The sequence below is a fragment of the Lotus japonicus genome, chromosome 3, assembly GCF_012489685.1.
Source record: "Lotus japonicus ecotype B-129 chromosome 3, LjGifu_v1.2".
NCBI lineage: Eukaryota > Viridiplantae > Streptophyta > Magnoliopsida > Fabales > Fabaceae > Lotus > Lotus japonicus.
The window spans coordinates 91,030,683-91,056,464 of record NC_080043.1 but is presented as its reverse complement, the minus strand read 5'-3'; the positions used below and the strand labels follow the sequence as shown (position 1 = coordinate 91,056,464).

Here is a 25,782-nt window from a genome sequence, read left to right as displayed (position 1 = left end):
TTTTTGAACAAGAGGGATTGATGCCACAAATTTTTCCGGTCAGGGACCTGGTTCAGACGTCGACACAAAGACAGGGACTAATATGAGGATTAAGCCTATTCCTTTACTTGGATCTTTTGGAGTTTTCTCATACAATAACAAAAACAAGGGATTCAATACTTTTAAGTTTTAACTAACACATGCTTTTAAAAAAAAAAAAAGTTTTAACTAACATATTTAACATGATATCTATATATCTATGTAAAAACTAACTACTTATTATTCTAACCTATTAAGGGGATATCTGAGAGTTATTTTACATTTAGACCAAATAAATGCTAAAATCAATATGAGAAATTAGGTAAATTTAAAACTTATAATTCAATAGGGATGGCAACGGGTAGGATCGGGCACGGGTTTTACAACTGCCGAACCCAAACCCAAATCCCAGAACCCAAACCCAAACCCAAACACAAACCCTTATGGGCGATAAAATGAAATCCATGCCCAAATCCATTGGGTTTCGGATTTACCCGAAATCCAAACCCAAACTCATTAGTTACGTAGCAACTCAATCCAGAACTTACTTTCATATAAAAAAAAGTGAAATTCATATAAAGAAAAAAAACAAAAAACAAATATTATTCATCATCCTCATCCATCACTAAAGTGAGACAACAATAGTTTAAAGTTTACTTTCTCAAACATACAAAAGTACAATTAATCATCAAACACTAAGAACAAAGTTTATAAATATATATATGTATGAGGATTTTTTTGTAATTTTATGTTTCGGGTATCTTTGGGTTCGGGTTTGGGCGGGTATGGGCACGGATTTAACTAATACCAAATCCAAACCCATAAATGGCTACAGTAACGGGCAAAACCCAAACCCAAATCCAGTCAACTCGGATTTTGCCCGTCAAATCGGATCGGGTTCGGGCGGGTACCCATGGGTTTGGGCAAAATTGTCATCCCATTTCAACCCATGCATATCACGAGTTTAATCTTATTATAGTATTCAACCATTCATATATTCACATGATACATTTCTTTGTTATATAAATAAGATTAAAAGATTTTAAATAATTTATAAATTCTGTTAAATGATTATATATTGTCCCCAAATGATAGCCCAAGTGATAAGAGTTGGGGACATATGGGTTGGGGAGGGGAAGGTTCAAGTATTAATCCGTGGAGAGTGCAATTTATCCTTCCGACGTAAAAAAACATTAAATGATTATATTTTTAATACTTTTACAATTTATGAAGATATTTTTTCAGTATTTTTATTTATCTATATTAATTAATTATAAAAAGGATTAATATTCTTTAAAATTAATTAGTATATATTGACTGTATAAATTATTTTACACATATATCCAATCATCTCATTTATCTTATATTTTTAAAATATTTTTATCTTAATTTAATTATGATAATTTTTTTATAGGCTAATTTGGATAAGATTTTTTTGATAGACTAATTATGATAAGATTTTTTTATAGGCTAATTTGGATAAGATTTTTTTGATAAGCTAATTATGATAAGATTTTTTTTTATAGCCTAATCATGATAAGATTTTTTTGATAAGCTAATTATGATAAGATTTTTTTGATAGACTAATTAAAATAAGATATACTAAACCTGTCAAAAAAAAAAGATATACTATAAATTAGTGATAAATTATTCCCTTACTTGGATATTCCCCTTTAATTCTAAAATATATTATAAAACTAATTATTTCATCACTAATTATATATCATCATCTATCTATCTATTATAATATAGGAATTGTGAAGCGCGCAATATAGCGTTGACACCTCATCATTTATATTGCTTGCAACAGGGTCCAACTCAGTATTTTTGCTGATGTGTCACAATGTATTCTTCTCAAATCACATAAATGTCACAAACCTTTGGACACTATCTTTCCGCCGTAGCTTCTTCACCTGGGAATTGGAACTCTATGATCAATTCTGTGCCATTATTAATGGATACATTCCAGCAGTTGGGTGTGAGGATGCTGTTATATGGAAACTGAAACCGAATGGCCTCTTCTCTGTGAAAGACCTGTGCTGCTGGGTTGAGGGGCAGGTCTTCTCCCAACATAATTGGCAAGTCCCTAAATCAGTGTCAAAACTTATTCCACCGAAAGTTGGCCTTTTCTTCTGGCAAGCCATGAGAAACAAGATTGCAACTAAAGCTAACCTCCAAGCTAGAGGTGTTGTTCTCACTACCGCAGACATTTGTGTTCTATGTAATGAGGTAAGTGAAAATACTTCCCATCTATTTCTACATTGTTTCAAATCTTGGAGCCTGTGGTCTTCCATATTTCTTCGTGAAGGTCTGAACTGGGTTATTCCGGCTTCCTTATCTGATCTTATGGCTGAATGGGACTATCTTTGTTGTGTTTCTGATAAAGTTCTCTGGCGGTTGATCCCATATGCCCTGCTGTGGTCCATTTGGTTATCCCGTAATGAGTCGTGTTTTAACCAAAGACGCTTTGAATGCTCGGAGGTTTGGGACTCTCATCTATTACGTATTGGCTGGTGGGCTTTTCCTCTGCTTCATTCTTGTTCTTATTCGATTGACCAACTTTCCAGAAACTTTGAGCTCATCAAACTTCCCTCTAGACCATTGAAATTTCGTTCTGCTACATCGTTACCACCTGACGCGGGTCTCATCAAAGTTAATGTTGATGGTGCGGCCAGAGGATGTCCGGGTATTTGCGGTATTGGGGGAATTTTTAGAAATTCCAGGGAAGAAATTCTGGGTTTCTTCTCAAAAAATATTGGAGAAGGTTTTGCTTTTGAGGCCGAGGTCAGGGCTATACATGAGGCTTTTCTATACTGTTTGAACAGAAACATTAGAAACCTGATTTTGGAAAGTGATTCATCTCTAGCAGTCGGCTGGGTTAACAATCAGAGTAACAGACCTTGGAAGCTTATCAGTTATTTGAACCAGATTGATTTGTGGGTTGTTGAGCTCAACTGTCTCAAGGTGTCGCATATTTACCGTGAAGCAAACTCCAACGCAGATAAACTGGCTAAACGTGGTGCTGCTTTTGTAAAAGATTTTTTCTATTTCAATTCTGATGTTTCAGTGTAAATCATTCCCAGATGAGGGGGGCTGTCCTCATCTTTTGGTTCAATCTTGAATAAAACTTTTGTTCTCAAAAAAAAAAAAAAAAAAAAAACTGTACCAAGAAAATCAAGTGTCAGTATATCTCGAAATTCCAATTAGACTATACTATTTACAAAAATAGATATATGTTTATAATTTATTTGTGGAGGGAGAAGAGGATAGGTTAGAGATAAAAAAAAATTCTAAGCGGTCATCACAAAAAAATACATGCAATCTATTCCGGTTCTATGGTCATATATCAGTTATTTCCTATAGTCAATTCTTTTGACATGAACAAAAATAGTTGCAAGAGGACTATTCTTTCAAGATTCAACAATTTTGTTCTTCATCAAAGGAAAGTGATAAACCACACTTAAATTCATCAAATAGCCCCAACTTTGTTGTTATCAAATTTGCTAGGGCCACGATCTCTTCCTGAATAGTCTTTTTCTAATATTACTCCCTCGTACTGGAGTATGTACTCAAATGCATTGTTTATAAGCCCACCATTATAGTCTAAGTCACAGGCTTCATCTCATAATTTTCGTTCCACTATTATGGAGTGCCTTACTTATAACCCTTTGATTTTGACTAACTCAACTCCTATTTAAATTGATAATAAGAACTTAGATGGAAGTATTTGATTGATAATATGTAAATTTAGCTATTCATTCCCAGTTTTGCTAGGGGGAAAATGAGAAGGAAAAAAAAACTAAATTGTTTTCACCAAATCCAATAAAATAATTCCTGTAAAGAAATGATTCATGATTTAGTCCAAAGAATAGAAAGATTGTTTATGAAACAAAATTATTTAACACCTAATGGACCACCAATTCACTAAATTATTTTATTTTAAAATTACTAGATGTTAATGTATAACTTTTAAATATAGAAAAAACCATGAAATCATTTTTCCACGCGCATCGCACGGGTTTGAGTCCTGTAATATATTAATTTTGATGCTCGTATTGTAACACGAACAACACAACTCTTCTTTCTTACTCCTTACTTGTCACATCAGATTTTTAAATGACGTGACAACTAAGCTACAAATACAATACTCTTAATGATGTGATTCCTCACTCATTTAATTTAGTTATCTCAAATTGATCCATAACCCTCACATTCTGACATGTCATATTATTATTATTATTATTATTATTATTATTATTATTATTATTATTATTATTATTTCTCGACAATCTTACAAAGTAATTATATGTCCACGCATTGCGCGTGTCATATTTTAGTAATTTCTTAAGACAAATTACCAATGACCAAAGATCTGTCGGAATTAAGCTCCTCGGTAGTATTTACTAACGGATTTTGAAAGGTGTTCGGTAACTTAGCATTGGTCATAGTTGTTTCTATATGACATCAACAGTTGCTAAGTTACCAACCACACAAATCGTTAGTAATATGTCGATTCGAACGAAAAAAATAAAACCATTTACTAGGGATGCATGAAAGTGCTTCTTTGGTCGAAAAAATTTAATTTTTAATATCTTGCGCTCTTCATTAATAGAACTCATTTTATAGTTTAGTAAAAATTACCCATATTATTAAATAATATAATATTTATGTAAGACCTTTGACTCAATTTCCATATTTAGTCCTCTTATGAATCAATAAAATAATATCTACTATATACAAAATTAGAAAAATAAAATATTGAACACTAAAATTATTTAATCAAAATTATAATTATCCAATAAAAATATATCAATAATATTTAAGTTATTTTTTACATATATTTATCATATTAATTATAAATAGAAATTCAAAATATTTAGACACTTCTAGATTTTCTCAGAGTCTAGATATTCTAATTCAAGGATGATAAATTGCATGTTTATATAGCACATTTAAAATCTATGTTTACATAACAAACATATAATACATGTTTACTATCTATATATGTGTTTATCTATATAATCTACAAATATTCATAACATTTTATGAAATGTATACTTTTTGTATATATTTAGTAAACTTAATAATATGACAAACTACATTATTTTGTTTCTAAAAATTCTTATTAATTAATTAAGTTTTTTTAAAAAATTTACATTTTTTTTGTGTAATCAAAAAACAATTTATATTTATGTACTTTGAAAAAGTAAGTTAGTGGCATGATTTATTGTTATTTCTATTTTTATGTCAGCTTTTAATTATTAGAAAATCCTATGAGTATTGATACAATTACTATTTTAATTTACTATTTTATAACTCTTTGCGTTTTATTTATGTTTTAAAATATATATCATTTTACTAAAAAAAGATTATTATATGCCGCGCAACGCGCGGGTCTAACGTTTAGTTTTAAGGGTTTCTTCTTCTTCTCTACTGAGGCAAGGAGGAACACGAGTCCGAATTCGGATTTTGGTGATGGACCCCACGTGCTCCTGCGGTGGCTCTTCTTCTGATTTCGATGTTGGCTTCGCTTTCAATGACAGCAATTTCTTCGACAGGGTTCTTCGGATCGAGATTACCACCGACCCGGTTAATGCGCCGTCTAAGTCAGACATCGCCGCCACCGCCAAAGCTAACCATATTCGCCACGGCAAGAGGAAACGCGAAAACATTGAGGATCTTACTGAATTGGCTGATGTAAATCAAGATGAAGGGACGGTTGAAGAGTTGCCTTCTTGTGCAAACAACAATGATTTAAGTTCACCCATGGATTGCTCGTGCAGCTACGCTTGTTAGTGTTAAAACCCTGCATATCAGTTCTCTTATCTTGGCTAGTAAATGCACTTTCTTCCATAAGTTTTTCTCTAATGGGATGAAGGAGTCAGAGCAGAGACATCTCACCTTGAAAATAAATGCATCCGAAGAAACTTCTTTCATGGAGCTGTACACAAATACCTTGAATGTCACTGCAGCAACTGATTTATTGGATGTGCTTATAGCTGCTGATCAATTTGGAGTTTCTTCATGCATGAGATCCTGTATGACACCTGAATCTGCATTACTTTACTTGGAACTTCCGCATGTTTTAATGGCTGATGTAGTCCAACCACTGGCAGATGCTGCAAAGACTTATCTTGTAGGTAGATACAAGGATATACTCAAGTTTCAGGAAGAGATTATGGCCTTGCCTCTTTGTGGATTACTAGCAATTTTAGCTAGTGATCTTCTCTTGGTTATAACAGAAGATATTGTATATGACTTTGTTTTAATGTGGGTTAGACAACACTACGACAGACACGAAGAAAGACAACAAGTTCTGGATACAAGGCTTGCGCGTTTAATTCGGTTCCCTTATATGACATGTTCAAAGCTTGAGGAGGCCTTGACCTGTAATGACTTTAAATTTAGAGCATTTAAGCTTGTACTTGAAACCCTAATTTTCAAGGCGAGGCCTCTACATCGCCAACAGTTAATGCGAGCAAAAGTGTCTGCTTCATTGGACTCTTCTCGTTTTGTGGAGAGGGCATATAAGTATCGCCCTATTAAGGTGATAGAATTTGAACATCCCCAACAGCATTGTGTGGTGTATTTGAATATGAAGCGGGAGGAGTGTGCCAATTTGTTCCCATTTGGCCTGGTGTGTTCTCAATCATTCCATTTGGGTGGACAAGAGTTTAGTCTATCAGCACAATGCATGATCATGGGCCAACCGGGCTCTTTCCATTGCTTTGGGCTGCGTTTGGGAATGCTGAGCAGCCCGGTAAGCTTTGTTGTGGACTATGAATTTGCTGTAAGGTCTAGGTCAACGGAGGAGTTTGTTAGTAAGTTCAAAAGGCAATTGTACATTTACTCCAAGGAAGAGGGTTTCTAGCAGTAATAACTTGTTTGCAATTCCATGGACTTCGTTCATGGCGGAGGATAGTCTTTTCTTCATTAAAGGTGTTCTTCATCTCAGAGCTAAGCTCATTATCAAACATTGATCCCTATGAATTTTGTATTCTAGTTGCTAGCCTAACTTTAACCCTACTAATCAGTGACAGATCCAAAAAATTGATGTAGTGAGGGCAAAATATACATATAAATTCGCAACAAAATAATTAACATATACTATTAGAAGTGATGAATTTTTTTACCTAAAGGGACACAAGTGAGAGCATTTTTTACCAAAGGGGTCATGAAAAACCATATACTTTTACTACTCAAGTGAGGACATTTAGCAATGTGGGACACAAGTGAGAGCATTTAACAATATGAGACATAAATGAGATAATTTTTTATCAAATGGGCCATTAAAAACTACATACTTTTACTACTCAATTTTTTTTTTCTTATGGTTTTTCAAAATTTAAGTGAGGGCACTTGCCCTCATAACACTACACATGGATACGTCACTGCTACTAATCCTTAGAACTAGGCACTATGCAGTAGATTATAAGCTCTTTTTTTTTTGACAGTCAGTAGATTATATGCTAGTGGTTATATTTGATTTCAAAAAAATGAAAAATTAGTCCGTTTTCTGTCATCGGATAGAAGTGCGACGGGGACATATTCATGTTTATACTTGTTTAACCCACCCTTCTCTACCTTCATTATATTTTTCTACCCTTTATTCTTATTGATTAAGGATGCATTTTGAAGCAATCTTAATGTTTGGTCAATTCTTGCGATGTGAATTTATGTGATGGTTTGTGGACATGAATCCTTACACATATTCTGCAGACCTAACAGTATTTGCTAAATTTGTGATTAATAATAATATTATTTGAGATGCGCTGAGTTAAGAATAGTATGTGGATTATGGTGTGTGAGTAGAGAGAGACAGGTAACCTCCAAATCACTTCTTTAGAAATTGAGAACTTGAAGAAGGTAGGAGGAGAAGATTAAAGAAAACTTACAAGTCATTAGGCCATGTTTTGTTGCTCTGACTCTGAGGATTGTTAATGCAGGCCTTTTGGTTTCTCTTTGGCCTTTTGGGTAATACCCGGCCTACTTGTTTTTCTCATTTCCTCTGCTTGGTGTACAACAAGAGGTTGAAGTACCTTTATTTGATTCAAAGCAAATGTATTGAAGGCAGGTTGATTTTGACATGTATATGTTCATGCTGCCTTTGTGTGACCGTCTTTGTTGAGTTTGCTCTGGCGCTGATCAAGGATCCAATTTCAGTTCTAAAGTGGTTTATCTCCAAAATTCCATGTTAGAGCTTGAAGATTTAAATTTAAGTGATTGGTATTCAGTGTTTTAAGACTCGGCTCGGACCGGCCGGTCCGACCGGTCCGATCGGGACTCGGTGACCTGACTGATCCGAGCCACACTTCAGACCGGTTAAGCAAGCCACTCGGCTGGAACCGCTTTAAACCGGCCGGTTTAATGATCAAACCGGTGACTCGGCCGGTTTTTTGATTGAACCGGCGAGTCACCTTTTTTTTTTTTGGTCAATGCCAGTCCCCTTTTCATGTTTTTTTAATTTTTTTTTAAGTTTGTTGACGTTGGGCCATTCAAATTGTTTTTTTGGAAGCCCGTTTACCTAATTATTTAATATATTGGGTCATTCAAATTGTTTTTTTTATCCAGTTGCAAACATTATGTATGTAGTAGACAAAAAACGCAATATTTAGCAACCCAAGGGGGGGTTTTGTGACTCGAGAGAAGATTGACCGTGTGGTGGCAAACTGGGAATGGAGAGCTTTATTCCCTAATGCTAAAGCGACTGCTTATCCTCCTATAAGCTCTGACCATTCCCCTATTGTTTTTGAACCTAGCCCCATCTAGTGGAGTCCAATTCAAATACGAGCTGTTTTGGGATGAACATGTAGAATGCAAAGAAGTAATCAACAAAGCATGGGCAGAAACTCCAGACATGGACAATGAGTGGATGGCTCTAACAGCGAAATTGAAAGCTGGTAGGAGATCCCTACAAACTTGGCAAAAGAAGACTTTTAAAGCGGCTGATAAGGAAATTCTGAAGCTCAAAGGAGAATTGCTAAGGGAACAGAATAGACAGCAAGATGAAGTTGATTGGACTTTAATTTCCAGCCTTAAATCCAGAATCCAAGAACTATGGAAACAGGAAGAGCACTATTGGGGCCAAAGATCGAGGCTCAAATGGGTGAAGTTTGGTGATAAGAATTCTAAATTCTTTCATGCAACTACCATTCAGCGCAGGGACAGAAATAGACTTGAACGAGTGAAGGATGATAATGGGACTTGGGCTGAGGGGCAATCAAAAGTGATGCATGCCTTCCTTCAACATTACCAGACTATTTATACCTCTAATGGATCCCAATTTCTGGACAGATGCTTCACTGATGTGCCCAAAGTTGTCTCTGAAGAACTGAACAACACCTTAATTGCAGATGTTTCAGAAGAGGAGATTGATGAAGCTATCCAAAATCTGGGTAGCTTAAAGGCTCCTGGGCCTGACGGCTTTAATGGCCTCTTTTTTAAATCCCACTGGGAGACCATCAAAGGGGATGTCTATGCAGCAATTCAAACCTTTTTCAGAAGTGGTAATCTTCCAGCAGATATTAATGAGACTGTGGTGGCCCTCATTCCCAAAGTCCCGGGACTTGAAAGTGTGGTCCAATACCGCCCTATAAGCTGCTGCAATTTCTTGCTCAAAATGATCTCTAGAGTCATGGTTACAAGGTTGAAAAGTGCCCTCAATGATATTATTACTCCTAACCAAAGTGCTTTTGTAGGTGGTCGTCTCATCCAGGATAATATTTTAATTGCTCAGGAGGTTTTCTATGGCTTGAAAAACAGAGGAAGGGATCTAAAGGACTACCTGGCCATTAAGTTGGACCTTAGTAAGGCCTATGATAGGCTAGAATGGAGCTTCATGGAAAGGGCACTCTCAGCTTATGGCTTTCATCCGATATGGATCTCTCTAGTGATGACTATTGTTAGGGGTGTGTCCTACAAGTATAAGGTGAATGGCTATTTGAGTAAGAAACTAGTTCCGGAGAGAGGATTGAGGCAAGGGGACCCTCTTTCCCCTTACCTGTTTGTTCTTGCAGCCGATGTTCTCTCTCACATGCTTCTTAAAGCCCAGAGAGATGGGAGAATAGAGGGTTTGAAGCTTGCAGCCACTACTCCCAGAATTACTCATCTATTCTTCGCGGATGACTCCCTCCTCTTCGCCAAGGCTACAACTCAGGAAGTGTACCAGATTCTAGATATCCTTAATACCTTCTCCTTGGCTTCGGGCCAAAGGATTAACACAGCAAAATCTGGGATTGTATGCAGTGATCATTTATCCACTCACCTGAAATTTCACCTAGCTTCTATCTTGAATATGAAAGTGTGGAACAACCCAGGACAGTATCTGGGTTTACCTTCAATCTGGGGGAGAAATAAAACCAACTCTCTAGCTTGGATCCGAGACAGAATCTTAGATAAGATGGAAGGTTGGAAGGAGTCACTTCTTAATCAAGCTGGGAAAGAAATTTTAATCAAAGCGGTCATCCAAGCGGTGCCTACTTATGCCATGGCTATTGTGAAGTTCCCAAAGACCTTCTGCAACTCACTTAACTCAGCTGTGGCAAACTTCTGGTGGAAGGGAAGGAGGGACCGAGGGATTCATTGGAAAAATTGGCAAGTTTTATCAAAAAGAAGGAGTGACGGAGGGCTTGGGTTCAGAGACTTTCTGCATCAAAATACAGCATTCCTTGCTAAACAAGCCTGGAGATTATTGGAGAAACCGGGTGCTTTATGGGCTTCAATTCTTAAGGCTTTGTACTTCCCAAATAGCAACTTTTTGGAAGCTAGAGCTGGTCGTAGAACATCTTGGATGTGGAAAAGTATTCTAGAAGGGAGAGAGCTACTTACCCAGAAGGGCAGATGGGCTATTGGCAATGGAGAAAATGTCAGGATATGGGGGGACCCCTGGATCTGGTCAGGGGAAGTCCTAAGAGGGGATCCCCATAACCAGGGAAGGAAAATTAGTGAACTAAGAGAACCTAGTGGTGGAGGCTGGAACGTGGGCAAAGTCAGAAGCATGTTTCATCCCTTGATTGCCTTAAGAATTTTACAAACCCCTATTGGTTTGGTGAATGGTGATGATAAACTGATCTGGCCTCACACCAACTCAGGGGAGTATAGCATCAGTAGCGGGTACCACATTGCAAAGATGAGTGCTGAGGCTCCAGCCTCAAGACCCACAGGCTCTTACTCTCCTTCACCAGAACTCTGGAAACAAATCTGGAGTGGTAATATTCCTCAACGTATCAAGACCTTCCTTTGGAAGGCCTGCAACAATGCCTTGGCTGTTAGAGAAAATCTCTGGAGAAGAAGAATTATTCCTAGCGGGCTCTGCCAGATTTGTAACAATGCCCCTGAATCTGTGGAACATGCGCTGCTCCTTTGTCCTTGGACAAGGGCCGCATGGTTTGGTTCACCCTTGCAATGGAGCATTGAACCTGGGGGGAATCTCAGGTTTGACAGATGGTTTGTTGAGAGAAGCCAATTTATTTTGAACCACTCCCTAAACCATGAGGAAGATCTAGCCACTTTGAGCTTCACACTCTGGGCCATATGGAAGAATAGGAACCGAGTGATATTCCAATTGGAAGAACCAAACCCTGTGAACACCATTTTTCAAATTAGACACATGCAGCAGGATGCAAATCTAATGAGTACCTCACAGTCCAACAAGCAGACTACCAGGGAAAGAAATATAAATGTTACCTCTGCTAGAGACCCCAGGTGGCGCCCCCCTCCCCCTGGTGTCTACAAACTAAATTCTGATGCTAGCTGGAAAGCTCCCTCTCCTTCATGTACAGTCGGTGTGGTTATAAGAGACAACCTCGGCCAACTGATCTCTGGAACAGCCTCCAGACAACTAGCTCCCTCTCCCATTGTTTCTGAAGCACTTGCTCTCAGGGAAGGGCTAATTCTGGCCAGAAGCCTTGGATTGGATAGAATTCTGTCAGAATCAGACTGCCAACCTCTAATTGAAGCTTGTAGATCTGTGAAACAAGTAGCTGAAATTAAGGCCATTGTAGAGGATATTAAAATTATCAAGAGGGATTTTTTACACTGTGGCTTCCTTTGGATCCCCAGGGAGAGAAATGGTGTAGCCCACCTAGTTGCCCAGCTTGAATTTCAAGGAAGTCTTATGCGAAATTGGGTGTATACTCCTCCCCACTCCATTGCAGTGGCTTTAGCAAAAGACACTAGAGGAATTCCTCCCAGAAGATGATCCTCACTGGCTTGCCTTGACGGTTTGGTGCTCCTTGCATGAAGCCTTTTCTGGTTTGGTAGCTGGTTCTCTGCTTCTGTTTGGTGGATTGTTTCTCCCTTTCTCTCTTGCTTTCTTGGAAGTGTTGTGCACCGTTGGGTCCAGCCAATGATAGAGAGGAAGAATTGATGACCTCTCTCTAGATTTTTCTATGTTTGGTTAGGATTGTCTAGAGTTAGGTCCTGTTATTATTGCTCTCATTTGTTTGCTTTCATGTGCATGCACTTGGCCTTTTGTTAGCATGTGACCGGTGGCCCCCCATCCTTCTTTGTCCCCTGTTGTCCTTAGTGCTTTATTTTTCCAGGGAATCTTGGGGTGTTGTCCAAGTCTTTGGCTTTCCCCGTGTAAGGTTGTTTGAGCTGTTGCTCTTGTTTGTATTCCTTGGGCCCTTGTCCCACTTTCTATCAAGTTTGAACCATTGACCAAAAAAAAAAAAAGGATTCGAACTCAAGCCATAGAGGAGATGTGGAAGAACCTAACCACTGCACCATCCCTTTGTTATTGATTAGATACGCGTTTTATTAAATATATATTATATATATATATATTGCATTGGAAATTTTTTATTATTTTTTAATATACACCGAGTCAAGCAATCGAACCAGTGACTCAGTGACTCGGTACCCCGATTGAGTCGATGACCGAGCCGAGTTTTAAAACACTGTTGGTATTAGTTTTAGTACTGTTTATGTATATTAGCCTTCTTCTCATTTAATTTATTCATTAGTTTAATCATGTAATCATCTCCAAACGGAAATAACAGGCATGGAACTGTTCTAAATTCTTAGTTTCGGGATATATATAATGAAAACAATATCTTGTGATTAAACCATAAGAGTATAGGAACTTGAGTTGTTATTTTTTGGCTTAAATAAGTTTTTGGTCCCTAACCTTTACCAAATGCTTGGTTTTCGTCCCTCGCCGGAGCAAAGGTGAGTTTTAGTCCCTAACCTTTGTCAAAAGGTTTGGTTTTAGTCCCTCCGGAGCTCCGGTTGCCCATGTGGCATGGCCATGTGGGATTAATGAGACCAGGTGTTAATTTTTATTTTATTTTAAAAAAACTCATAATTAAAACCTTTAATCTCATCATTTAAATTAAATCTTTCACTTAAACCATCAAACTTAAATCTCAAATTAAATCTTCATCTTATCATCTTCAACACCATATCATCCTCAAACCTAGAAAACAAAATCTCAAACCCAGAATAAAATCTCAAACCCAGAAACACATTTAGCTATGCAAATCAGAGGCATAAACCCAGAAAAAAAAAACCCACATTTAAATCCATCATCTTCTTAACAATTTATTAACACCATAGGCACTGATAGAATAAGCATAGAAGGAGACAAATCTTCATTTAAACCCATAAGGCTAAACAGTAAACATGCATAAGCATGAATAAGCACAACACAGCAAAAGAATAAGAATGGTGCCAACAATCAAAAGCCAAACAACCCCACCAAAATTAAAACCCAACAATCATAACCCACCCCGAAACACACACAGCTAGATTCCGAGTGAGCCAAGTTGCCGGAGAAGACGGTGGTCGATCATCAAATTGATTTAGGGGTTTTGAAGCTGGCTTCAAGGGGATTCTAGTCGCGACGCCGATTTCACCATTAGCTCATCCATCTCGCCGGATCTCGCTGATAAATAAGGGAGAAGTTAGCAGTGGTGGCTCCTATTGCTGTCTTTCCTACAGTTGGTGGTGACAGCTTCACGGTCATGAAGAGAAGCCCGCGGTGATGCCGGTCGTGCTCGCGACTGCTGCACCTGTTGGCGGTGGCGGTGGTGTCGCGTGATGGTGGTGCCCGTGGCTCTGGAGTTCGCTGAACAGAGGAGGAGGGCGACGGTGGTTGCTGGAAACAGAGGAACTCGTTGTGATAGGGTGGTGGCTGTCGAGAGGAAGATGAAGGAGCGGTGGTGTTCAGGTTCCTTGGTTGAAGCAGAAGGAGAAAATGGTGATGGTGAGAAAGAGAGGTAACAGAGAGAACGTGTGAGAGAATGAATATATGTAGTTAATTAGGTTAGTAAATTAGGTTTTAATTAGTTATGTTAATTTCCTTTTTTAATTTAAATGAAAAGAAAAAGAATTAACACCTGGCCTCATTAATCCCACGTGGCCATGTCACATGGGCAACCGGAGCTCCGGCGTTGACCAAGAGCTCCGGAGGGACTAAAACCAAACCTTTTGACAAAGGTTAGGGACTAAAGCCCACATTTGCTCCGGCGAGGGACGAAAACCAAGCATTTAATAAAGGTTAGGGACAAAAAACTTATTTAAGCCTTATTTTTTTTTGTCCTTGCAACCAGTCACAGCTTCAACATTGAGTACTCCCAACTCTTTCTTTTTTTGCTCATGGATCAAAGTCTCGAAGTTTTCCTCTTGTGTTTTCTCTCAAAATTCTCTCTAAATCCTCCAAAGATCTCTGGCTAGTTCGCCCCTGTTTTGCTATGCACGATTCTTGTAAATGAAAAAGGTGATGGTTTAGCTTAAGCCAACAAAGTTTGGCCTAAGGCAAAAGCTTACTTCAACACAGGTAAATTATTTGGCTTAAGCCAAAATTCCAATCATCATACCCTTGCTTTATGCTTCTCTACCACGTTTTAGCTTAAGCCATCCATGCTTTGGCTGAAGCAAAAATTCCTCAAAATTGCTAAACTTCACTGCTTCTTTTTTAGGCTTTTAGCTTAAGTTAGAAACTCACTTAAGCTTATTCTTCAAATTTGTGGCCCTGTGATATTCCTTTACTTGGATCTTTTGGAGTTTTCTCATACAATAACAAAAACAAGGGATTCAATACTTTTTAGTTTTAACTAACACATGCTTTTCAAAAAAAAAAAAAGTTTTAACTAACACATTTAACATGATATCTATGTAAAAACTAACTACTTATTATTCTAACCTATTAAGGGGATATCTGAGAGTTATTTTACATTTAGACCAAATAAATGCTAAAATCAATATGAGAAATTAGGTAAATTTAAAACTTATAATTCAACCCATGCTTATTATAGTACCATTCATATATTCACATGATACATTTCTTTGTTATATAAATAAGATTAAAAGATTTTAAATAATTTATAAATTATGTTAAATGATTATATATTGTTCCCGAAATGATAGCTCAAGTGGTAAGAGTTGGAGACATATGGGTTGGGGAGGGGAAGGTTCAAGTATTAATCCGTGGAGAGTGCAATTTATCCTTCCGATGTAAAAAAACATTAAATGATTATATTTTTAATACTTTTACAATTTATGAAGATATTTTTTTTAGTATTTGTATTGAATCTATATTAATTAATTTTAAAAAGGATTAATATTCTTTAAAATTAATTAGTATATATTGACTGTATAAATAATTTTACACATATATCCAATCATCTCATTTTATCTTATATTTTTAAAATATTTTTATCTTAATTTAATTATGATAAGTTTTTTTATAGGCTAATTTGGATAAGATTTTTTTGATAGACTAATTATGATAAGATTTTTTATAGGCTAATTTGGATAAGATTTTTTTGATAAGCTAATTATGATAAGATGTTTTTTATAGCCTAATCATGATATAAGATTTTTTCGATAAGCTAATTATGATAAGATTTTTTTGATAGACTAATTAAAATAAGATATACTAAACCTGTCAAAAAAAAAGATATACTATAAATTAGTGATAAATTATTCCCTTACTTGGATATTCCCCTTTAATTCTAGAGTATATTATAAAAACTAATTATTCCATCACTAATTATATATCATCATTTTCAGGGTTTCTTCTTCTCTACTGAGGTAAGGAGCAACACGAGGAACACAAGGTCGAATTCAGATTTTGGTGATGGACCCCACGTGCTCCTGCGGTGGCTCTCCTTCTGATTTCGATGTTGGCTTCGCTTTCAATGACAGCAATTTTTCCGACAGGGTTCTCCGGATCGAGATTACCACCGACCCGGTTAATGCGCTGTCTAAGTCAGACATCGCCGCCACCGTCAACGCTGACCAGGTTCGCCACGGCAAGAGGAAACGCGAAAACGTTGAGGATGCTGCATTGCCCGATGAAAATCAAGATGAAGAGACGGTTGAAGAGTTGTCTTCTGGTGTAAACAACAATGATTCAACCCTGGATGGCTCTGCAGTTACTGTTGTTGTCAGTGTTAAAATCCTGCATATCAATTCTCTTATCTTGGCTGCTAAGAGCACTTTCTTCCATAAGCTTTTCTCCAATGGGATGAGGGAGTCAGAGGAGAGACATGTCACCCTTAAAGTCAATGCATATGAAGAAGTTTCTCTCATGGAGCTACTGAATTTTATGTACAGAAATTCCTTGAATATTATTGCACCAACTGATTTACTGGATGTGCTTATAGCTGCTGATAAATTTGGAGTTTATTCATGCATGAGATACTGTACCAAGTTATTGCTAAATTCCCCCATGACAACTGACTCTGCATTACTTTATCTGGACCTTCCTCATAGCATCTTAGTGGCTGATACATTCCAACCACTGGCTGATGCTGCAAAGAAGTATCTTGCAGACAGATACAAGGATATATTAGTGGCTGATACATTCCAACCACTGGCTGATGCTGCAAAGAAGTATCTTGCAGACAGATACAAGGATATAACCAAGTTCGAGGAAGAGGTTATGACCTTTCCTGTTTGTGGAATAGAGGCAATTTTGGCTAGTGATGATCTAGAGGTAGAATCAGAAGATGTTATATGTGACTTTGTATTGGGGTGGGCTAGAGAACACTATAACATACTGGAAGAAAGACGAGAAGTTCTGGGTACGCGCCTTTAATTCGCTTCCCTCATATGACATGCCAAAAGCTCGAGGAGGTGTTAACCTGTGATGACTTTAAACATAAGGGTACATCTGAGCTTGTACTTACTGCTTTAATTTTCGCCTCTATATCGCCAACTGTTAATGGCAGCGGAAGCAAAAGTGTTTGATTCCCTGAATGTTTGTAGTTTTATGGAGAGGGCATATAAGTGCCGCCCCGTTAAGGTGGTAGAATATGAACTCCCCCAACAAGGGTGTGTGGTGTACTTGGATCTGATGCGGGATGAGTGTTTCGCCTTGTTCCCGTCGCTCGAGGTGTGCTCTCAAACATTCCATTTGGCTGGACACGAGTTTTTTCTAACAGCACAATGCAACATCCTGGACGAACAGCGCTCTACCTATTGCTTTGGGCAGTATTTGGGAATGCATAGCTGCTCGGAAAGCTTTACTGTGGGCCTTGAATTTTCTGCAAGGTGTAGACGAACATTGGAGTTTGTTACTAAGGCCAAATGCAATTGTACATTTCCCACAGGTGGGGGTGTTTATGGCATTACAAACATGTTTGCAATTCCATGGACTTCGTTCATGGCTAAGGATAGTCCTTTATTCATTAACGGTGTTCTCCATCTCAAAGCTGAACTCACCATCAAACATTGATACCCTATTTCTGTTTATGCAATTTTTATTCTAGTCGGTAGCCTTGACATTTTTAGCTTTTGATTTCTTATTTTCTGATAAACCCCTTACTAATCCTGTAGAAGTTTAATACCAAGGCACTATGCTAGTGTTATATTTGATTTAAAAAAAAATGAAAAATCATTCATAGTCCGTTAATTAGGTTGTGCACTTTCTTAATTTATTGGTAGGTTTTTATTGGAAAGTTGTTGTTGGTAGGACCCCTCTCATCTAACTAAAGTCATGCTTGCTTATATATGAGGTAATCAACATGAATAGGCCTAATCTTTTGCAACAAAACATGCAGTAGTAGTATTGAGAAAGCATAGAAAAGATTATTAAGCCTTTGGTTCAGTTTTAGGACTCATTTTATCTAGCTAGTTATATCTGTCATATGATACATGTACGTATGTGGATAAGAAAACTCTCACAGGCCATATTCATGTTTATACCGACTGGTATCCCCATCTTCTCTACCTTCATTATACATTTCTACCCTTTATTCTTATTGATTAAGGATGCATTTTGAAGCAACCTAATGTTTGGTCAATTCTTGCGATGTGAATTTATATGAATGTTTGTGGACATGAATGAATCCTTACACATTCTGTAGAGCTAACAGTATCTGTTAAATTTGTGATTAATCATTATATTATTTGAAGTCAAAGCAATATGATGTGTTGTTAAATTCCACTTTTTACTTAGAAAGTGAGGGAAGCAAGGATCGAACTCTAGACCTCTCGGTCATAGAGGCTCTGATACCATGTCAAACAACCACTTATCCCAAAAGCTTAAGCTGTTGGGAAAGGACCACTTTAATGGTTTTATGTTATATTCTGACATTTTTTCTTCATCTTGAACTTTTTCCCCATTATATCACTACAGAAAAAGTAATAAAAAGCAAGAAATGCAAACGTGTCAAAACTAACATAAGAGACAACTACAAGACCAAACATAAGAGGTGGAAGTTAACCACACTGATCTTCATGATTTCTGTCAAATAATCATGTTAGCATTTCTTGTTTTTTCCTTTGTGTATAGTGTTTTATTTGGATTAATATCTTTTGTTTTGTTTCAATTTTCTGTCAACCCACTAATAAAACCTGTCATGTCGATTTAATTACAAACTCACATGGTTGTTTTTAATTGACATGTCAAGTTGTCAACATTTTATTGGTAGGAAAAAAGAATATGTGACAGTTTGACAAGAGAAATTTCAATCTCTTAATTTTTAGCATTTTCCTTTCCCCTACCTACACCAAAGCAAATATCCCCTGCCACAATTCTTAGTACTGCCAAGCAAATCCTGCTACCACATTCATGTATAGTTCCATAAATGATGATTTTATGACAGATTATATCATCATCTTCAATCCCTTCTTGCCCTCTTGGTCCCTCTGGGGACATGCCGACTCATTAATTGATTGTTTCTTTTAACTTTTCCTTCTACTATCTCACAACTTTTTGACAATCTTCCTTCTAACCTTTCTGAGTCCATAGAACTTGTAAGGTGGTAATAATGAAAAAGAACAATCATAAGTAACTATCTACAGAGTGACTATAGAAAGAGCAACCATTATCCTTATTCAAAGTTGAGTCTCCTTTTACTCATGTAGATTCACTTTTTGCCTTATTTAAAGGATTTTGGCTGTCTTCTTTTGATATACCTTCCAATTATCTTAGTGCTTATACCAGTGGAGAGTCTTTTTTATGGTTCTTCCAATTATCCAATGCGTTTTTTAGAGGTGCTTGGACTCTACATCCACCACTTTAACTACCACTTCTTTTCTTGTATACTAGTTTTTCAAAAGCTGATTCTTGAATTAGGATAATAATTAATCTGATCATAAGAAAGTCAGCAAAATTTATTAACAGGCAAAGTAGATTTTGGTTGATTTCTCCATTTCAACTTGTTCTGTAGGTTAATTGCAGGGCTGATTATATACAATAATTATTTATTCACACCTCAAAATGAGGTGGAATGAGGTGGAGGAAGAGAGAGATAGGAAGAAAAGAAAAAGTAAGAGTACTGAGAAAGTATAAGATGTGATAGATGATAAGAGGAGAGAGAGATAGAAATAAAAATAGGTGGAAATGAATTGTATAAAAAAAGAGGTGTGTATATATCATTACCCGATTATATATGGAAACTGCAATTTTCACACATGTTGTCTTTGGTTGAAACTTGATCAAGATGGTCTGAAAAGTCAAAATCTGTTGCACCATTCCTTTCTTCTTTTTATAGCATGATCACTTTGATTTGTAAAAGGAATATTATGCATGATACAAAACCAAAGAAGGCTAAAGTGAATCACTTCCTTCAATTGCAATTTACTTATCTCTTTCCTTTGTTATGTTTCTATGCTACAGTTGGCAAGGTGCAGCCATGAGAGATGTAACCAGAAAAAATGGTTAATGAAAGCGAAAATTTAACATTTTAAACAAACTTACCACTCACTAGTTGGAAGAGACGATATAAAACATTTTAGGAAGGCAAAAAATAACATTATTATTCGACTTGGAAATATTTTTTCTCTTGGAGAACAACTGCCTCTGCTTGGGTCTGTCCCTGCATAAGACTACTCTGCTTCACACTCTTGGACCCGACCTAACATATACCATATTATGAACCTTAATTTAATTAGTTGTTTCTGTTGGCTAGTGAAAGTGTAACAGTAGTTCTATGTACATGAATTGGCTTTAATAGCCATCTAATAGTGTGTTTTTGAATTGGTTTGTTGCTTTTTCTCAAATGCAATTCATTAGGAGTTCTTACCGCAGAACCAAATATGCTATAAGATAGAAGTTCAGTTCCTCTTGTCATCACCGGCTGATGATCATGGTAGTGTGTATCACATGTTTTTAATTCAAGATGCATGCGTTGAGTACTTGAGTTAAGAATATAGTATATGGTGTGTGTGAGCAGAGAGAGACAGGGAAACCCCAAAATCTCTTCTTTTGTCACTTTTCAAAGATGATCAAAAGGTTTACAATATATATACATATATATTCTTACATATTTTGAGTCTGTTTTACTTTTTTTTTTGGCAAATGGAAGCTTCTGCATGTGGATCTTATGCAAAAAAATAATTAATTAACCAAACTACTGATACATGCATTATTATATATCCAGACTGTGTCATCATATACCAATCAGATGTTGGCCTAATTGTAAGAAGTTAGGCTCCATAAACAAGTTTAAATCCTGGAAAAATATTATTTATTGAGAGACAATTACAATTTTTTAAATAGGAAGAGACGTTCGTTAAATAAAATAAAAATAAAAATGTGTCATCATATCTTTTCTTCTCTATTCTCTTCAATGTGTTCAACACACATATATCTTCAATTACACGTGTGGGGGTAGAAGGGAGAGTTAATGTGAAGTGGAAGCAAATAACTTGGCTATCTTGATCATAAAACAAACTCATTTATATCTACAATTGTTTTTTTCCTTGTATGTGTGGCACCATGTGATTCATGAATATATGATGATTAGCTTGAGAGTGAAGAAAAAAATAGAAAATAAAAAAACAAGGCCATGGAGTCAAAGACAAGAAGAGACACACATCTTTCTCATTGAATCATGTCCCTCTCCAAACCGTTTTCCACTAGACTCATCAACCAACCAACCTCCCTCCCCCCCCCCCTCTCTCTCTCTTACCTAATTTGTAAGCAAACCCCACAACCATCACCATCATGATCATCATCATTCCCACCCTATGAAGCTTCTTTCTCATCCTTTTCTCTCTCTATAAATCCTTTCTCTTATCAACATCATTCCATTTGGGAGAGGAAATTACACAATATTGATTGATAAATGTACAATGAGGAAGCCTGAGCCAAAAAACAACAACTCCAATATGACGAAGCTTAGAAAGGGGTTGTGGTCACCAGAGGAAGATGACAAGCTCATGAACTACATGTTAAACTCTGGACAAGGTTGTTGGAGCGATGTGGCCAGAAATGCTGGTTTGCAGAGATGTGGGAAAAGTTGTCGGCTTCGATGGATCAATTACTTGAGGCCTGATCTTAAACGAGGTGCTTTTTCGCCTCAAGAAGAGGAACTCATCATCCATTTGCATTCCCTTCTTGGAAACAGGTCCACTTTTTTTTTTTCTAACTCTCATAAATTTATCCATCGCATTACCAAATTTGGATCATCCTTCATCCTTGCATCATTAACATTGCAAAAAGTACTATTGACAATTGATTAACTACTTTACTAACATGCTGCATACGTATTATATATGTTAACCAAAACATACATGTGTGTACTTATCTCTCTAAGATCAACTTCTCATTTATCATTGAAGTGTATTTAATGGCAACATTCATGTCAAGTGTTACATTAATTAGAAATATGACTAATAAAATATTTTTAATGAAAGGAAAATCCTCATCTAAATTAACTTTTGAGGTAGACTTATTTTATTAATCCACTAGTTCCTTCTAAGTATAGGCCATCATATAGTTCTTAATTGTAGACGTCATCTCTATTTCAAAAGAATCAAAACACTAATGATATTTAAACATAAATAATGTATATACATATATAGTAGACATTCCATTTTTTCTTTTATATATCTTTCTTCTTATCATATATATAGATATAGCATTTATGATTTATTCACTTCTTTTCTCTTCTCACTATAGATATCAGTTAGATGTCTCTATTATGTGGATCTCTATGCATAATTTTCCATTTGAAAAGTGTGATGGATACGTGTGAGCATTATTTCCTTAATTGGGAGTGTAAAAGTTCTATGCATAAAGTCAATAAAAAAGAACTCATCAAAATTGAAATGATAAAAATTGAAATTCATGAAAGAAGTTAATTTGTTAGATAGATTTTTTTAAAAGTTAAAAATAGATATTATATAAATAAGAAATGTTGAGAAACAAAATCTCTCAACATGGGTACAGTAACCTAGCCAGCATAACACTGGACAAAATTCAGCTCATATAACAAAAACCTTCCACCCACACGCAGAAGAGCGTGCTAAAAACCTAGTACAAAACCCCAAGCGACTACACCTCTAAAAATATCTTCATAAAAGTCAAAAAACGACGATAAATATGACTGAAGGAAACAACCAAGCCGCTCGACACCTGCTACAAAGACCAATTCAAAGGAGCAAACCAATGATTGATTAATTTTTGAAAAGAGAAAAAACTGAATCTTATTTATAAGAATTCGAGTTATGCTTAACTCTACATCAAAAATTAACAAAAATTAACTTATGGATGAGAGTTATACCATACCATTAATAAGAACTATTTTAACTTAGTCACATCTCTATCTCTAGTAAATATAAGAGTTATAAATATTATTTAATACCATTGTACATCTATATTTGTTAACCACTTAATTTGTTAGCCACTTGAGTAGGGTGCATGCGTTTGTGGTACTGAAATATATGAATCATTTGTGAAGAATTCTCAAATCGCATGCAATCATTTTCACGTTGAAAAATGCCGATATCTATAATTAAGACATAGAAGTCGAAACACATGCATCAACTAATTTTATATCAACTGTGCTTATTCTAAGATAGCTTGTAGTTGTATTTATTACTTAAAAATGGTATCTTTGCATCAATTTTAAGACGGACAAAATTTTCAAAAAATGTTTGATAAGTCTTTGGGTGTCTAAATCTAGTCTTCCTTAGTCATGATATGGAACACATAATTCAAAGTTCAAAAATACATGCAAAACACGATTGAATAAAATATAATAATATATAGACAAGTCTTTTGTAGAAGCAAAAAGGACTAACTGAAAACAACATATAGGCATTGTGATTCGTCTGTATCTCAGGACTTCGGAGTTGAAGACACTCCATTACATTTATATATACATGTATCGTTTGAACAAAAAAAAAATTATTGCTTCCATGCAAAGCATGCATTCATTTTCAGTAATAGACCAATTGCAAAAAAAAAATGCAATCACGTACTCATGAATTCAATTTAACTTATGCCATGTATTAAGCCAACATTGAATTGTGTTTCATTTTTAAAGATGGTCTCAAATTGCGGCACGCTTACCTGGGAGAACTGACAATGAGATTAAGAACTTTTGGAATTCCACAATAAAAAAAAGACTCAAGAACTTGCCTTCACCAAACGCAAGTGAGTCCTCATGTGAGCCTAACAAGAAAGACCATAACAACAATGGAGGTTTCAGTTTCAATTCCACACAGCAAGATGTTGATTTTATTATGCCTATGTTCATGACTTCATCTCCATCACCAACAACAACACAAGCCACGGTTCTCAACACCATAATTGAGAGGTTGCCTATGCTAGAGCATGGAATTATGAACATGCCAGCTTCCGGTGCCGGTGGATTCTTCAACGCGCCACCACGCTTCTTACAAAGTGAAATTGACAACGACCACAACAACATCAAAGGTCTTTATTTGGAAAACGGAGTCTTTGAAGGGGTTCCTCCTCTGGAGAGTGTAATTAGGACTACTACTACTTCTGACCATGACCTAAAAGTGGAGAATAAGGGAGATACTAACTATAGTTGTTACTTTGATGACATAAACAACATCGTTAACAATTGCTACATTAGCAACAATAATAAGAGACCTCATGAAAATAGAGGTGGGGTGCAGGAGGATTTGTGCCCAGAAGAGTTAACCATGGGTGAGTGGGACTTGGAGGATTTGATGAAAGATGTTGCGTCCTTTCCCTTTCTTGATTTTTCAAGCTGATCCAAAGTCCAACCAAGTTACCCTTCTTAAGGATCTAATGTACAGCCATGTCTAAGCATTACATTATGGTTTGGGGTGATTTCCTTAGAAAAAACGGTGTAATATTAACTTGTATTTTTGCCATTATACACTGATTAATTAATAACAAGGTATAGGTCTCAAGAATAAAAGTCAATCATGTATATCTGGATTGGTGATCATGTAATTACGAATTTCAAAGTTGTCATTGGGTACACCCTTTATATCCAGAAGCCATTGTAGTTCTTTTTTTTCTTTTCAAAGAAGCCACTCTAGTTAATTACAAGAATTTATCATATATATATATATATATATATATATATATATATATATATATATATATATATATATATATATATATGTGAAAAGAGACATTGTTCTCTTCTTTCCTTTTTATGTTTTGAGAATTTTTTATTTTTAATTATCTGTGACTTTTAATTTATAATTTTTAGAGAATATATATTATGTTCCTTATTAACCGTTCACTTAAGGAGAAAAGAATATTTATCTACTTAGAATTTAAAAGAACATTAATTGATAATTTTAGGGGTTGTCTAAATGACTCATGATAAAGTTTGGGTTAAATAATCCATCATCCAATCACATTTGGAGATAAGTGAGTTGGAATTTCTATATTTTATTTATTAATTTATTTCAAACTCATTTATCTCCAATGTGATTGGATGATGAGTTATTTAATGCAAACTTTATCATGGATCATTTAGACAACCCATTTTTTAAATATTGTCATTGTGAAAATAATAAATGGTGAAAGACATTTTAATAGTAAAATAGAAAAACAAATAATATTCTTAAACTTAACAATAATGTTAAGTTCTTATATTATGTTTTATCGATAATATCTTGACAATGAGGTTTTTATATTATGTTTTATCAATAATATCCTTAACTTAATAGTATATTTATGATGATATGAAAATTGAAGAGCCAAAATTGATTAGAAGGATAAAAAGTAGTACATTATAAAGTTACATAATAATTTTGATGATAAAAAACATTAATATTATTTCTTAATATACGTGTCGATCAAAATCTTAAAGTAACATATGAAAATATAGATCTTGGGGTGTTTGTAAGTATCATTGGTTGGGGTGCTTTTTTTTTTTATACTCTCTCCGTTTCACAAAGATTATTGTTTTATTCTCTTTTAACTTTTCTAAAATGTTTTTTATAAGCAAATATGTATTCAAATATAGCACAGGGGTGCTAAAAATGTTTGTTTTTTTACAAAGTCAATGCAGTTTTCCTCATTGTTTTCCATCTTTTCTCATTAATTGAATTTTCTCTCACCTGTCACAT

General features: G+C 35.7%; 1 protein-coding gene and 2 pseudogenes across 1 annotated transcript; all 3 read left to right on the top strand.

The window, feature by feature from the left end:
- The first annotated feature begins 5,493 nt into the window (after nucleotides 1-5,493).
- LOC130745000 (BTB/POZ domain-containing protein POB1-like) lies at nucleotides 5,494-6,998 on the top strand (annotated as a pseudogene).
- A 9,075-nt stretch (nucleotides 6,999-16,073) lies between these two features.
- Nucleotides 16,074-17,766, top strand: LOC130743011 (BTB/POZ domain-containing protein At2g46260-like; annotated as a pseudogene).
- Nucleotides 17,767-21,483: 3,717 nt separating this feature from the next.
- Nucleotides 21,484-24,774, top strand: LOC130747302 (transcription factor MYB46-like). Its single transcript, XM_057600196.1, has 2 exons — nucleotides 21,484-21,821; nucleotides 23,745-24,774. The coding sequence occupies exons 1-2, from the start codon at nucleotides 21,547-21,549 to the stop codon at nucleotides 24,442-24,444; spliced, it is 975 nt and encodes a 324-aa protein (XP_057456179.1). The 5' UTR covers nucleotides 21,484-21,546; the 3' UTR covers nucleotides 24,445-24,774.
- Nucleotides 24,775-25,782: the final 1,008 nt, after the last annotated feature.